General features: G+C 48.7%; 1 protein-coding gene across 1 annotated transcript in view; it reads right to left on the bottom strand.

Moving 5' to 3' along the window:
• Positions 1-14006, bottom strand: part of Dapk2 (death associated protein kinase 2) — a 112288-nt gene that overhangs the window by 91250 nt on the left and 7032 nt on the right. Inside the window, exon 3 of the mRNA XM_052730139.1 lies at positions 12599-12696. Coding sequence (XP_052586099.1) covers positions 12599-12696 — 98 coding nt within the window. The remainder of the gene's footprint in view (positions 1-12598; positions 12697-14006) is intronic.

Here is a 14006-nt window from a genome sequence, read left to right as displayed (position 1 = left end):
CATGTGGGTACTAGGAATTGAACCAGGTCCACTTAGTGTAAGAGCAGGAAGTGCTCTTACCGGCTGAGCCAGCTCTCCAGCTGGAGATGGGCTTTGAAACCTCTTTCTCCAGGAATCATTTCAGATTTGCATTCATAAGCTTCTGTTGACATGTAGCCTTATCTCCACTCCATCTGACCTCTCTGCTCTCCAGGGCAGAGACTGGGTCGTTGTGCCTCTGCTTCCTTATCTGTCAGATGGGCACAATGACTTCCTACTGTCCACTAGCCCCACATAGGGAAAATCAAGAACACAGGCAGCAAGAGCGGAAAAACAGCTCAGTCCAGCTCTTCAAAACGACTTGGCTACCTTTACCGGACAAAGGTGTTGGTATCTGTGGCCACTTGCTGAGCGTTTCACACCTACCAAGCTATGCCCTTTAAATCTGAGGCAGGAACAGGAAAAGGTGCTGCTTTGAAAGCTCCTCAAAGCAACTATCTATCACCTGCTAAGGGAGGCACAGGATACCACTGTTTGGGATCAGAGTTAACTGTTCTGTTTGGTTTTGTTGTTATTATGGGTGGTGGTGGAGAGAGAGAGAGAGAGAGAGAGAGAGAGAGAGAGAGAGAGAGAGAGAGAGAGAGAGAGAGAGAGTCAGAAGTCAATACTGAGCTGTTCCTCAGGGGCCATCCATCCACCTTGCATGGCAAGTACTGGCCTGACTGCACTATCTCCTTAGCCTGAGAACTGACTTTCTTTTGTAGATTCAAAGGTACTTTGAAATTTTTCCCTAAAAGAAGTCACTGGGTATGGTGGCCTATGCCTGTAATCTCAGTTTGCAGGAGACACAGGCAGGAGAATCACGAACTTAAGGCCAGCCTGGGCTATACTGTGAGACCCTGCCTCAAAAAGAAAAGATCTAGTCAGGTGGTAGTGGCACACGCCTTTAATCCCAGCACTCAGGAGGCAGAGGCAGGCAGATCTCTGAGTTTGAGGCCAGCCTGGTCTACAGAGTGAGTTTCCAGGACAGCCAAGACTATACAGAGAAACCCTGTTTCAAAAAGAGAAAAAAAAAATCCAGTGGCCCTCATGGAGAGATTGGTAACAGAGTTCAATTGCCTAAATGTGAAGGGAAGGACCATCTGTCTCCCTTGGGTGGTAAGTACAAAAGATACTTGCAGCATCATGGCAGCAGGCACAGTCACATGAGCAGAGGTGTCTGTTACCCATCTGCAGCCATTTCCTTCATTTCTTGTCTGTGAAGAAATTCCTCTCAGTACCTCCAATCACAGCATGAAACTCAGTTGGCCCTGCATCTATCTCAGAGATGAAGAGCAGATTCAAATTTGGGCCTTGTTCCCTGCCTGAGTTAGGTCACAGAGAATGGGTAGCCTTGTCTCCAAGAAGGTGGTCCCTCCAGCTCTGAGAGCAAGACTGTGGTGGAAAAAGTACTCCCTGGGGGCCTTGGAAGGGCTAGGTCAGGCAACAGGGATTCCTGGTGCCATGGGATGGGATACTCTTAAAAAAAAAAAAAAAATTTGTTTTTATTGCATGTGTATATATGAATGCCTGCATGCATGTGTGTGCACCATGTGAATGCCTGATACATGTGGAAGCCAGAAGAAGGTGCCTGATCCCTTGGAACTAGAGCTAAAGGCAGTTAGTTGTAAGTCACTGTGTGGGTACTGGGACTCAAATTCAGATTAACAGTATTCTTAACTGCTGAACACACACACATGCATGCATGCATGCATGCACGCACGCACGCACGCACACCGCACCCGCCTTTATTTATGAGGGTCTCACTATGTAGCCCTGACTGGCTTGAAACTCACCATGTAAAGCAGGCTGGCCTCAAACTCAAGAGAATTGCCTGCCCCTGCCTCCTAACTGCTGGGATTAAAGGCATGTGCCAGTGGTCCAGGAATGTTCCTTTTGATTTGGACATTGGATGTTAAAGGATGGGGATCTCAAAGAGATGGAAAACATGGAGGACTTGTATTGCACATGTGGTGTTTTAACAGCCCTGTGAATTAACGACCATCTCAGGACAAATAAACACAGCCTATAAGAGAGCCAAGCTGCTCCCATCCAACATTTCACAATGGCTGAGCCGGGATCATATGAAGACTTGGTGACTCCAGAGCTCAAGAGTAGTGCTGCTAGGATGGGCCCTTCAGGCTCTGGCCCTGGGCTGTCCTCCAGCTTGGGTCCTAGCGGCTCTCACCCGGTGCCCCAGTTCTCTCAGCCCAGGCGCCTCCAAGGTGGTAGAAATGCCACACTACCCAGAACCACACTGATCATGGCCTCCTCTCCGCCTGCACTCACCCCAACATGCTAAGCATAAATGACCTAAAGACAGAAGGTCACTTTGTCCACTCCAGACCCTGTGCCCAGCCTACTAGAGTTCAGCAGCTCAGAACTCCAGATCAGGGTATCAGAGCCTCAGGTTAGTTGCTGTCATAGGGGTATGACAAGAAGCTATCTCAGCCATGGGAATGGATTGGACCAGGACAAGGGGACTCTCAGCAGATACCCAGTAACCTACCAAAGGCACTGATCCATCTTCTTCCTTGCTCTCTGGAGGGATCTGAGGGTCACAGGTGGGAAGAAAATGCTAGGCAACTTGGTACCTTAAAGGGAGCACGGGACCAGAATCAGGAGTCATGGGCAAATCCCAGCTCTGACTCCTGGTGGCTAGCTGGTTAAGTTCTCTAAGTCTGTTTCTCAACTATAAGAACGGAAGAACTCACAGCACCCCAGAGGGCTGCAGGATTAAGGCAGGCCATGGGGCCCCCTAGGCCTAGTGCAGAGTGAGGTCTAGAGAGGACAGACAGTTCCTGGTGCTCAAACCCCTTCCCTTCTTCCCGTCTCAGTCACTCTCTGAGAAGGGCAGGGTTCACCTGGGAGTACAGGCTGTTCTGAAAGGAGGCTTCTTCGAGCCCTGACCGCCCAGGGGCCCTGTATGGGCACTGAGAGGGACAGCAGAGCAGACCCGGGGGCCTCTGCTCACCCCTCTTCCCCTTCCCCTTTCACTGAGACCTGTTTGTACCCCGGTTCCTTCCCCTCCTTGGCTGTCCACTTTCTGCTGTGTAAACAGTCAGCGCTCTTGAAGGGGAACAGGAGCAGGCGTATTTTTCTCAGCAAAGGGCCAAATGGTAAATAAATATTTGAGGCCCTGGGGACCAAAAGGCAAGATCCACATGATTCTCTGGCTATTATATAACACGGTAGAAAGCAAAATTTCTCTAAGTTTTTAAGCGATTATAGTTTGACACATACTAAGTAACTAAGGACTTTTTACAGAATATTGGTCCCCAGATGGAAGTGGGGGTACAGGTAACATTTTTCTCGCTTCTAGGTTGGAGTTCCCCACCATCAAACCCACTGGAACAGTTCACTTGTAAAACCTATGCTAGCTGGGCATGGTGGCGCACACCTTTAACCCCAGTGTACACAAGGCAGAGGCAGGGAGACCTCTGAGTTCTAGGCTGGCCTGGTCTATAGCCAGAGATACAAAGTGAAAGACTTAGTCAAACACAAAAATAATTATATTAAAAGTTAAAAAAAAAAAAAAACACAGCTCCAAGCCTGTCACACAGAAGTCCATTCAGATTTTTCAAGCAGGGCTGTAGTTTTCTGTCCCCTGGACTAGACAACGTGGAATAAAGCGCTTAGGTTTGAGAGGCTGTCCAAGTTGATACTGGGGCCGGGTAATGGAAAGAGGCAGAAGGCTGTGGCTGTCCCTCTCCAGAAGGCCCTGGATGCTGCGGGGCCTGGCAGGACCTCCCACCTACACTGCTTCTCCTTTAGAACCCTGGGTGACTCGCTGCAGGTGAGTTGATGGGGAGCCTCAGGGCCCCCACTCTGGTTTCCCAGCAAGGGGGAGAATAAGAGCTTCTCCCGGTTTCCTCTCAAAAGCACCCCGACCTCAAGCACCCACCCTCCCAATGGCACTCTGTCCGAACGCTTCCAGGCAGAACTGTCCTAGCTGCTCATACAAGCAGAGGCAAAGAAGCAGAGCACGAGTGAGCCAGCGCCCTGGGCTCCCAAGGACCACCTCCCGTCTATGCCGGAGCCGTCCCTAGTCCTCGCCAGCCGGTGGAGTGCCCTGCTTTCATCAGTGTGAAACAGGATGATAGCATGTGCCCTACCTACCTTGTGATGGCTAGAATTTCACTTTATCCGTGCAAACGTAACGAAATGAAACAGAAACACTCCGGGGGGGGGGGGGGGGGGGAGTAAAGAAACAAAGACAATAAAGTTTAAGATTAAGGGGAAGTAAACAGGACTTCAACTACTTGACATACCCAGTGGAAAAATCTTAGCGTACCTTCACAAAACTCTTTTACTATTACACACACACACACACACACACACACACACAATCAATGTGTGAGTGTTGGCAAAGCCACAAGGAGATGTGAGACATTGCACTCTCCTCAGTATTTCCCCTTTCAGCCTTTAAGCAAGTCAGGCATAACTCTTGTCTTGGTATGCCACCTCTGGGCACACACCCAACAGAAACAATGCCAAGAGAGGACACTAAATAAATGAGTTCACAGAAACACTCCCGTTTTTAGCATTAAAAAAAAAACAGACACGTTCATTGAGAATGTTTATATAGGAAAATAACATGAAGTGAACTGATCTATACTTAATTTTTTAAAGGCCAGTATTTAAAAATACCAGTGTCACACAAGGCAAACAACACATCAGGAACTGTTGGAGAGTAAAGATGACTAGAGGGCAGTGACCGTGAGGTGCTACACACCATCCTGTACTGGGTCTTCTAAAGTAGGGAGGAAACCGACAAGGAACACTAACGGGGTGTGTGTGTGTGTGTGTGTGTGTGTGTGTGTGTGTGTGTGTGTGTGTGTGTGTGACAGGGCCCTCAGTTGGTCGAGTGCTTGCCTAGCAGGCACAAAGCCCTGGGTTCCATCCCCCGCACCACATCTTGTAATCCCACCACTTAGGAAGCAATAGCAGCAGAAAGATCAGAAAGTCAGTCATCCTCAGCTACAATAGCAAGTTCAAGGCTAGCCTGGGATATCTGAGATTCTATATCAAGGGGGAGAAAAACAGAAAGCCCGCTAGTGGGAGGGTCAGGCACAGCGACATGTGCCTGTAATCCCGGCACCCAGAAGACAGAGACAGGATTGCCAGTTTGAGACCAGCCTGAGTTATACAGCAAATCATAGGCTAGCCTAGGCTACATAGTGAGATACTCTATCAACATCCCTACAAAAACAAAAAACACAAATAGAAATGATGATATAATTACAATAAAATTAACTGCTGATAGTATTAAATGTTCTGGTGACTCAGGAAAGAGAATGTCGATGTCCTTGGGAAATGCATGATGAAGTATCACGGGATAGAGCGGCATTATGTCGGAAACCCCTCTCAAACGGCTCAAAAACAATGATGGACAGAAATGTATACACCCATAGACTCTGGAAAAAAGAAAGAAGGCAGGGAGAGAAGGAAAAAGGAGGGGGTGATGAAAATGGTAAAAGTTGGGATATCTAGGGTCAGCAAGATGGCTCAGCATATAAAGGCTCTTACCACCCGATAAACTCTGATGAGCAGAGTTCAGTCCCCGAGACCCACATGGTAGAAGAAAAGAGATGACTTCCACAAGCTTTCCTCTGACTTCCACACGTGCACACACGGTGGTGTGAGCACATCCTCCTCTCCAACACACACGTGCACAAATAAGTAAATAAGTGTAACCAAATACAAAAAGCTTCTAAAAATTGAGGTAGAAGCCCGACAATGATGGTGCACCCCTTTAATCCCAGCACTCGGGAGGCAGAGGCAGGAGGATCTCTGAGTCAGAGGCCAGCCTGGTCTACAGAGTGAGTTTCAGGACAGTCAAGGCTACACAGAGAAACCCTGTCTCGGAAAAAAAACAAAAAAAAAAACAAAACCAGCAACAACAACAGAAAATTGAGATAGGAGCTGGAGAGATATCTCAGCAGTTAAGAGCACTTACTGTTCTTGCAGAAGGCCAGAGTTTGATTCCCAGCACATACAACAGGCAGCGAGCTCACAACTGCCTGTAACTCCAGTTCCAGGAGATCTGATGCCTTCTTCTGGTCTCCACAGACACACACACACACACACATAAATGAGTCTTTTAATTTTGGGAGATATCTTAGGTGAAAGTTCACAGGAGCCCATTATTTTTACAGTTTTTTTCTATTTCATTTGAAAATTTAGTATATGAACTCTGGGTGCACGGAAAGGTATAACTTTTTTTAATAAGTAAAACACACACACACACACACACACACACACACACACAAAATTATATGCTGACAATAAATGAATAGAAAATAAAGTGCATCCGTAAATCCTGGGTAGGTGATGATGGCGTCCATGACCCCTCAGGAGAAGCTCTTCAGTTCACACAATGCAAACCAGGCTCCATGAGACGCGCCCATCGGGACGAACAATTTGCATGGATGCTAAGCTTTCCTCTGACTGAAGCCGGGGCTGGGGCTCCGTGCAGTCACTTTGTTTGAGTGGCTTTGTGCTTTGTTTTCCTCACAATGGGTGATGAACAGGCTTCCCTCCCTCCCCCCCCCCCCCGCCCCACCCCCCCCCACCCCGCCCCTGATTTCTGTCATACAGGGCTCTCTGCAGGCAGCTCCGGCCCTTCACACTTTTTTGCTTTTTTACCCAAGCCTGCCCCCCTCCCCCCTTCCTGAGTCCTGACAGAGTCCTCACTTTAAGGATCCCTTCCCTTACCACTGTGAGACTCAATCATGAAAAGGTGTCCCTCCCAAAGTGGTACCTTCCTCCTCTGTACTCCTGGTACATGTTTTTGGGGGCCCTCCATTAGCACAGGATCTAGTCCATGTGCTCATTTCATTTGAGAGTACCCCTGGACCCAAGTGGAGCCTTAAGCTCTATGGGCAAGAACTGAGGCCCGGCTCTCCTGTGCTATGACAATGTCCAATAGGAACAGGTACCTAAGATGTCACCTAAAGCACAGATGGGAACCCATGCGTCTACACACACACACACACCTTATAGAAGCCACTGGCTTACAGTCTAGGGTGCAGCTCTAGCCCAGAAGGCTTCCTTGATGCTAACATCAAACATATCTATTCTATACTAGGCCCAGGAAGCTCAGACCCACAACATGGGTGGCAAGAAGCCGCTCCACTCTACTGTGCCATTTCACATCCATCTGGCTCACAATAGTCTCCAACCTTCAGAAGGTCTGACCTTGATTTGATGCATAGGCCAAGAGCTCCAAGAGACCCCTGGCACAGGCAAGCCCCCATCATAGCCTACTATGGTGATGGCAGGACCAGAGACAGGTGGAAATATGTCATGCTCCTCCTCAGTATCCAGGGGGTTGCTGCTGGCTCCCTTTCATCCACCTCTCCTGCTTTTGATCACTTTTCCATCCTAAACTGGGCCACAGTTGTGTGGCTAAAAGACTCAAATTGTTTCAAACAACAACCACGTGAAAGCTGCAGAATAGACTCCCACCAAGGGAACTTGTGGCCTGGTGTGCTCCTCACTTCTGCTTTATGCAAGATACATTTGCCCTGCCACTCCGCCCTTCTTGGCCCTCAGCAAGTATCTTAACAACCTTTACCCTCACCGCCCTGGCCTCTACCAGAATAAATGGCCTCTAAGAATATCCTGGACCAATTCTGATTTAATTATGGAGTCAGGGAGCTAGAGGCATGGCTCAGCAGTTAGGGACACTTTTTTTTTTTTTTTTTTTTTTTTTGCAGAGGTCCCAGGTTCAGCTCCCAGCACCCACATGGTAGCTCACAACCACCCATAACTCCAGTGACAGAGGGAAACAACCCCCTCTTCTAACCTCCAAGGGGCACCAGGCACACACACGGTACACATAGACAGGCATAGGTGTCCACTCATACACATAAATAAAATAAATAAATCTAAAAAGAACATGAGCTTTCCAGTGTGACAGTCCTAGAACAGAGGCCTGGTGGTCCTTCTCAGACTGTGACCATGAATATAAATTCATTCCCTTGTTTAACTCAACTGTTAAATGGGGACGTTGAGGCCACTTGCATTGTTCTGCAAGGACAGCGTGGACTCTGAGCAGGCTGACAAGGACAGATCCCTGACATGAGGCCACTTCACGTTCTCAGAGGCAGGAAATACAAAAAAACAAACAAACAAACAAACAAAAAAAACCGCCAGATCAGAATGAGGGACAGGACTCTCTGCCTAGAGAAAGTCCCTGGTTTTCAGCCCCGATTTTCTCTGAGGCTTGCTGTGTCACAGCGGAATTTCCCACTTGACTTCTTGGTCCCACAGTTCTGTTGCCTGAGGTAGTTACTCAATGCTTTGGAGGCTGAGCTTCTTCATCTGCAGGATGGAGATAGGATCTGTATCACATAATGGTGTCAGAAGTAAATACAGGGGCTGCCAAGATCGCTCAGTGGAAAAAGCCACCTGCTGCCTAGGCTGACGACCTAAGTTCAAACTCCAGGATCCACCACATAATGGAAGGAGAAAAACCACCTCCCGCTGTCTTCCTATGTATGTACACACACACAGAAAAAAATGTAAGTGAGTAATTAAAAGAATTAAATGGAGAGATGGCTTCGGATTACAATCTACTGCTGCTACACAGGACCTGAGCTCAGTACCCAGTACTCATGTTGATCAGCTCACAACCTCTTGTAGCTCCAGCTCCAGGGAATCTAGTCTCCAGGGCACCTGTACTCATGTACACATACCCACAATCTCACACACATAAAAATAAATGCGTGCCGGGCGGTGGTGGCGCACGCCTTTAATCCCAGCACTCGGGAGGCAGAGCCAGGCGGATCTCTGTGAGTTCGAGGCCAGCCTGGGCTACCAAGTGAGTCCCAGGAAAGGCGCAAAGCTACACAGAGAAACCCTGTCTCGAAAAACCAAAAATAAATAAATAAATAAATAAATAGAAATAAATAAATAAATAAATGCGTAATTTTTTTCAACCAAACTATTGATGGTGTTCTGTGGAGGGAAGTGTTTTGCATTGTGTTTTCCACTCTAGCTGAATTCCAGGGTTTGTGAGAGAGAGCAAAGGTGTGACTGAGGTCTTTTGGAAGAGCAGCCTCTTAACCTCTGAGCCCTAAAAGTATAATGTTTAAGAGTGAAGGGACCAGCAAGGGCAAAAACAAGTCACAGAAGTTTGGGGGACCTCTGGCCTTAGCTTCAGTGTGGTCTGATGCCTAAGATAGGAAACGAGAGGTGGGCCTGACATCAAAGCATCCAGCGTAAACCAAGGTGAGACAGGCCTGATCTCATGCCTGGCCTCTCCCGGGGCTGCCTGCTCCTCTGCCTTCTGGGCCTCCGTAGCACTTGGAGGAATGTGAACTCCATGCACAAGTGGACTCACAGGAGAAGGGTGTATAAAAGCACGAGAAACACCCTTGGCAAGATTAGAGGAAAGGACTCAGAAATAAAAATAGCTGATGATTTAATGTGGATTTTTTTTTCTGAGACAGAATCTTACCAGGTAACTGACCAGCTGGCTTCCAACACACAGAGATCCTCCCACTGCCTCCCAAGCACCAAGATGAGGGTGTACACCATACACCTGGCTCTTAGTTTTGAGACACAGGAATCTTACTATGTTGCTAACATTGGCCCCAAAGTCAAACAGACAAAGGAAAAGAAAATAACCACCCTACTATATATTCTCTCTCACTCCCCAGAAGCATTCAAATAAAGGAAAATGGTTTTTTTTTTTTTTTTTTTTTTTTTTTTGGTTTTTCGAGACAGGGTTTCTCTGTGTAGCTTTGCGCCTTTCCTGGAACTCGCTTTGGAGACCAGGCTGGCCTCGAACTCACTGAGATCCGCCTGGCTCTACCTCCCGAGGGCTGGGATTAAAGGCGTGTGCCACCACCGCCCGGCAGGAAAATGGTTTTGTGTTGGGGGGGGTCTTTATGTTCCCTCAAGGCCAGGACCCCAAACTAGATGACCAGTCCCTACCTTCACTCCAGCACACATTCACTCTGTGATCTTGGACAAGCCACCAGTCTTAACCTCATCTATAAAATAATGAATGGGATGGAATTCTCTTTAGGAGGCCTGCTCCAGGCCCCTGTTCTGCCTCACTGGTAGTTATGAAGGCTGGAAGAGGCCAAACTACATAAGCTAGCATTTCTCTAAACACTCTAGAAACAGCAGACAACCTCCAGCACTGTGAGCAGGCTGGAGCCGAACTTGTGTGTACAGACAAGTCTCTGTACTCAGCACTGGGGCCATAGCCCAGAACAGCCTTTCTGAGCAGCCTGTTTTAAATATGTCTCCCATTCTTCTCCCTCCGAGCACTCTGTCCTTCCCCTTCATATCTGACCTGACCATGACTCACCCCTGTAATCCACTTGGTTAGTGACTCTCTACACCAATAAATCACAGACTGCAAGAAGACAGGACACGTGCTCTACTTTCCACTGCTTCAGGCAAGGCCTGGCACAGTAGGTCCTCACCGTGTTAAGTGAAGAGAATCAGGTGGCGAAAGCAGGACCAACCTTTCCATAAGCTGAGTGGTCCTGGGCTAAGAGCATCACTCAGTGAGTGGCGACAGCACCCTGGGCTGGGTCCTCTAGCACATCCCACCCCTCAAAAAAACTGTGTGGTTACCCGAAAGCAGCTCTAATTCCAGCCCACTCTATGGCCCCCTGCAGGACCCATTACCACCTTGAACCACAGTCAAATGGGGGATCCTAGAAGGAAGGACTTTTTTTTTTTTTTTTTGAGCTGAGGATCATACCCAGGGCCTTGCGCTTGCTAGGCAAGCACTCTATCACTGAGCTACTAAATCCCCAACCCGAGGAAGGACTTTTAATGGCCTTCTAGCTCAACTAAGCCAAGTCCTAGCATGTTTGAGCACTCCACGGGTCCCAGGTCTCGGATGACTCTTACCAACCTTTTGTCTAGCCAGCACTTTGGGGAGGGAGGATCCCAGGCGAGGGACATGCAGCCTTTACACTTGCAGCGAGGGGGGGCTGGAAAACATGATTGCCTCCCGGTTCTAACAGCTCATGTCCAAAGTGGTGGAGAGCCAAGGCAAAGAGGGAATGATACAAAAAATTCTCCAGGAACAACCTCTGCATGCTTCTCCAGGGCCCTTGCTCAGCCACCTTCTCAGGTCCTCTGCCCCTCAGACACTAGTCCAGTCCCACCCTGGCCTTGTTATCAGGCATGCCTCTAGCCAGGCTGGAGCTCTAGGAGGGACACCTAATACCTTGCTGTCATTGTACCCACGGGACAGAACACGGGCTAAGGCGAGGACACCAACTCAGACACCTCTAGCAGGTCCCTCCCTGCCAGGAGATGCTGTTTCCCAGGTCGGGGGTGGGGTTGAAGTGCAAAAGGGCCTGTGGCAGAGAGACCCTGATTTTCCATTCAGAGAGAGGCTCCAGCAAGGGCCCCAAAGCCTCTGCCCTCTATCCTTCTCAAACCCTTTTCTAGGCTCAAGATTAGTAAGCTGAGGAGTCCTGGAAGTCTACAGACAGACATTCGCTCCCTACTCAACCAGCCTGCCACATCTGTTACCCCCTGATCTGTGCCCCCTCCCCGCCGCTCACTCTCATCTTGGAGAAGGCCCCCTGGCTTTGTTCTGTTTGCCTTTAAAACAAAGGATAGAAGAATTCGTGCTAATTCAACAGTTCTATAGAAGGAGAAAAGCTTCCTGTTTTACCTGTCTGGTTCCATGGGCACCCTCAACACCCCATGGTTTTGTTCTGCTGGGTGTGTGAGGGGCTGAGGTGGAGTGCCTTGGGGAACATTTGAGTGTGCAAGTGCCTTGCTCACAGGAGAGAGTGGGACGAGTGTGCAGGACAGACTGAGCAGCTCAGAACCCTGGCTGTGTGGCTTGCTGCCCTCAGCAACTTTGAGAAACTCGCTCAAGCCCTGTCCCACAGTCTCCTACCTGGAGGACCAGAGTGAAGGGAACTGCCATCCCCTATATGGTTTGGAGACCAGGATTCTGGGGTTGGTGTTTTGTGACCACTAAATATTAGCCATTTTTAGAAATGGAAGTCCAGGGGGAGGCTTCAGAAAATCTCATTTCTCCCCTCACAAAATAGTGACTTTGAGATGAGAAAGTTTAGCATAGCCCTGCTCTGGGCTGAGCAAACACAGCAACTCAGATCCCAGAAACTTCCTGATGAAGCTGGTAAGGCTGTTACTCAATACAAATCCCTTTTCAGGAGGATTACTTCACCTCCCGTTCAGGCTCCTGCTTAAAAAAGAAAATCCTAGGGAACCATGGAGAATCCCAACGGGACACTAAAAACAAAGACCAACAGGTCAGATGTCTAACCAACCTGGAGAGAGGGCTTTATGGGGGGTGGGGGAGTGACAGATTTCATGAAGACTTCCCATAGCTGTCAGAGTATACCGAAAACACAGACCCCAGCGGTGCACTACTTCTGACGTCATGACGTCATTTCCAGAGAGACAAGAGCTGCAGAGACGCCCATGAGGATGAATGAACCTCAGGCTTCTTTCGAAAGCTTCCCAAAAACCCTGTGACAAGCCCAGCTTTACAACACCAATCAACCAACAGAACAGTCAGTGGGTCCACATACACCCCTCCGCCTCTCACTCAATCTCTTACCTCCCCAGCTCCTCTCCGATGTCATAAAAATCCTCCACCTTCTGCTGCTTGAACGTCTCCATGTTTGGGCTCCTCATCGAGGCCTGGACCAGACAATCCTGAAATGGAAAGAAACCTAAGCTTAAGATGGCCATGCTAATTAGCACAAGCCTACAAGTCTGGGTTTGAAAAGCAACCAACTACAAGTGAGAAAAGAGTTTAAGTTACCCACAGCCTTGATTCCTTAAGAACTGGTCTGTGTGAGCGTCTCATGTGTGGCTGATGATGTATAGTGTCCTGGCTACTTTTATGTCAACGACCCAAGCTAGATTATCTGAGAGGAGGGAACCTCAAATGAGAAAATGCCTCCACAAGATCTGGCTCTAAGGCATTTTTCTTAATTAGGGATTGATGGGGGAGGGCCCAGCCCATTGTGGGTGTTTCCATTTCTGGGCTGGTGGTCCTGGGTTCAGCAAGTCATGGTGAGCAATCCAGTAAGCAGCACCCCTCCGTGGCTTCTACATCAGCTCCTGTCTCTCAGGTTCCTGCCCTGTTTGAGTCCCTGCCCTGACTTCCTCCAGTGATGAACAGTGATGTGGAAGTGTAAACCACACAAACGCTTTCCTCTCCACATTGCTCTTGTCACGGTGTTTCACCACAGCAACAGTAACTCTAAGACATAGTTTTTATTCCTCTCTTAAAGTTGTATTTTTATTTATGTGCACGTGTATGTGTTTATAGGTGGGTATGTGCACACAAGTACAGGTGCCAAGCAGGCCAGGTGAGGGCCTCAGATGCCCTGCAGCTGGAGTTACCGGCAGTTGTGAGCCCCTCCATGTGTTCTGGGATCTCAGGTCCCCTGGAAGAGCAGGAGCAGGGGTTCTAATTGGTGAGCCATCTCCCCAAACCCATGATTTGATTCTTCTTAATTCTTTTTTTTTCCCCCTGTCTTTTGTTTTTTGAGACAGGGTCTTGCTAGGAGTCCGTGCTGGTCTAGAACTCATTGGCTGGCCTTGAATTGGCAGTCACTCTCCTGCCCTAGCTTCCCCAGAGCTGAGATTTCAGGCATGCACCACTACACCTGTCTCCAGCTTGTTAAGGAAAGAGACAGAGAGTCCTTCCTGCTCAGTCTAAAGAAATTCACCGAGAAACAGAACCGCGGGAACTTCAGCTACTTGTTCTACTGAGAAAAGAGGTGTCTGCACCCAGGAGTCTATGATCCCAGCACTGAGAGGCCAGAGGATGGAGGACTCAAGGCCAGCCTAGACTCAACAGTGAAACCTTGTCTCAAAGAGCCAAGGGCTGGGCTGGAAGAGCTGGGTCAGTGGTTAAGAGCACTTGCTGCCCTTCCAGAGGACCCAGGTTCAATTCCCAGCACCCCACAGTGGCTCACAATCATATGCAACTCCAGTTCTGGAGATCTGACACT

The sequence above is a fragment of the Peromyscus californicus genome, unplaced genomic scaffold, assembly GCF_007827085.1.
Source record: "Peromyscus californicus insignis strain IS unplaced genomic scaffold, ASM782708v3 Scaffold_11__1_contigs__length_118956290, whole genome shotgun sequence".
Classification (NCBI taxonomy): Eukaryota; Metazoa; Chordata; class Mammalia; order Rodentia; family Cricetidae; genus Peromyscus; species Peromyscus californicus.
Note: the sequence above shows the minus strand (reverse complement) of the source record. Positions and strands in the feature narration are given on the sequence as shown.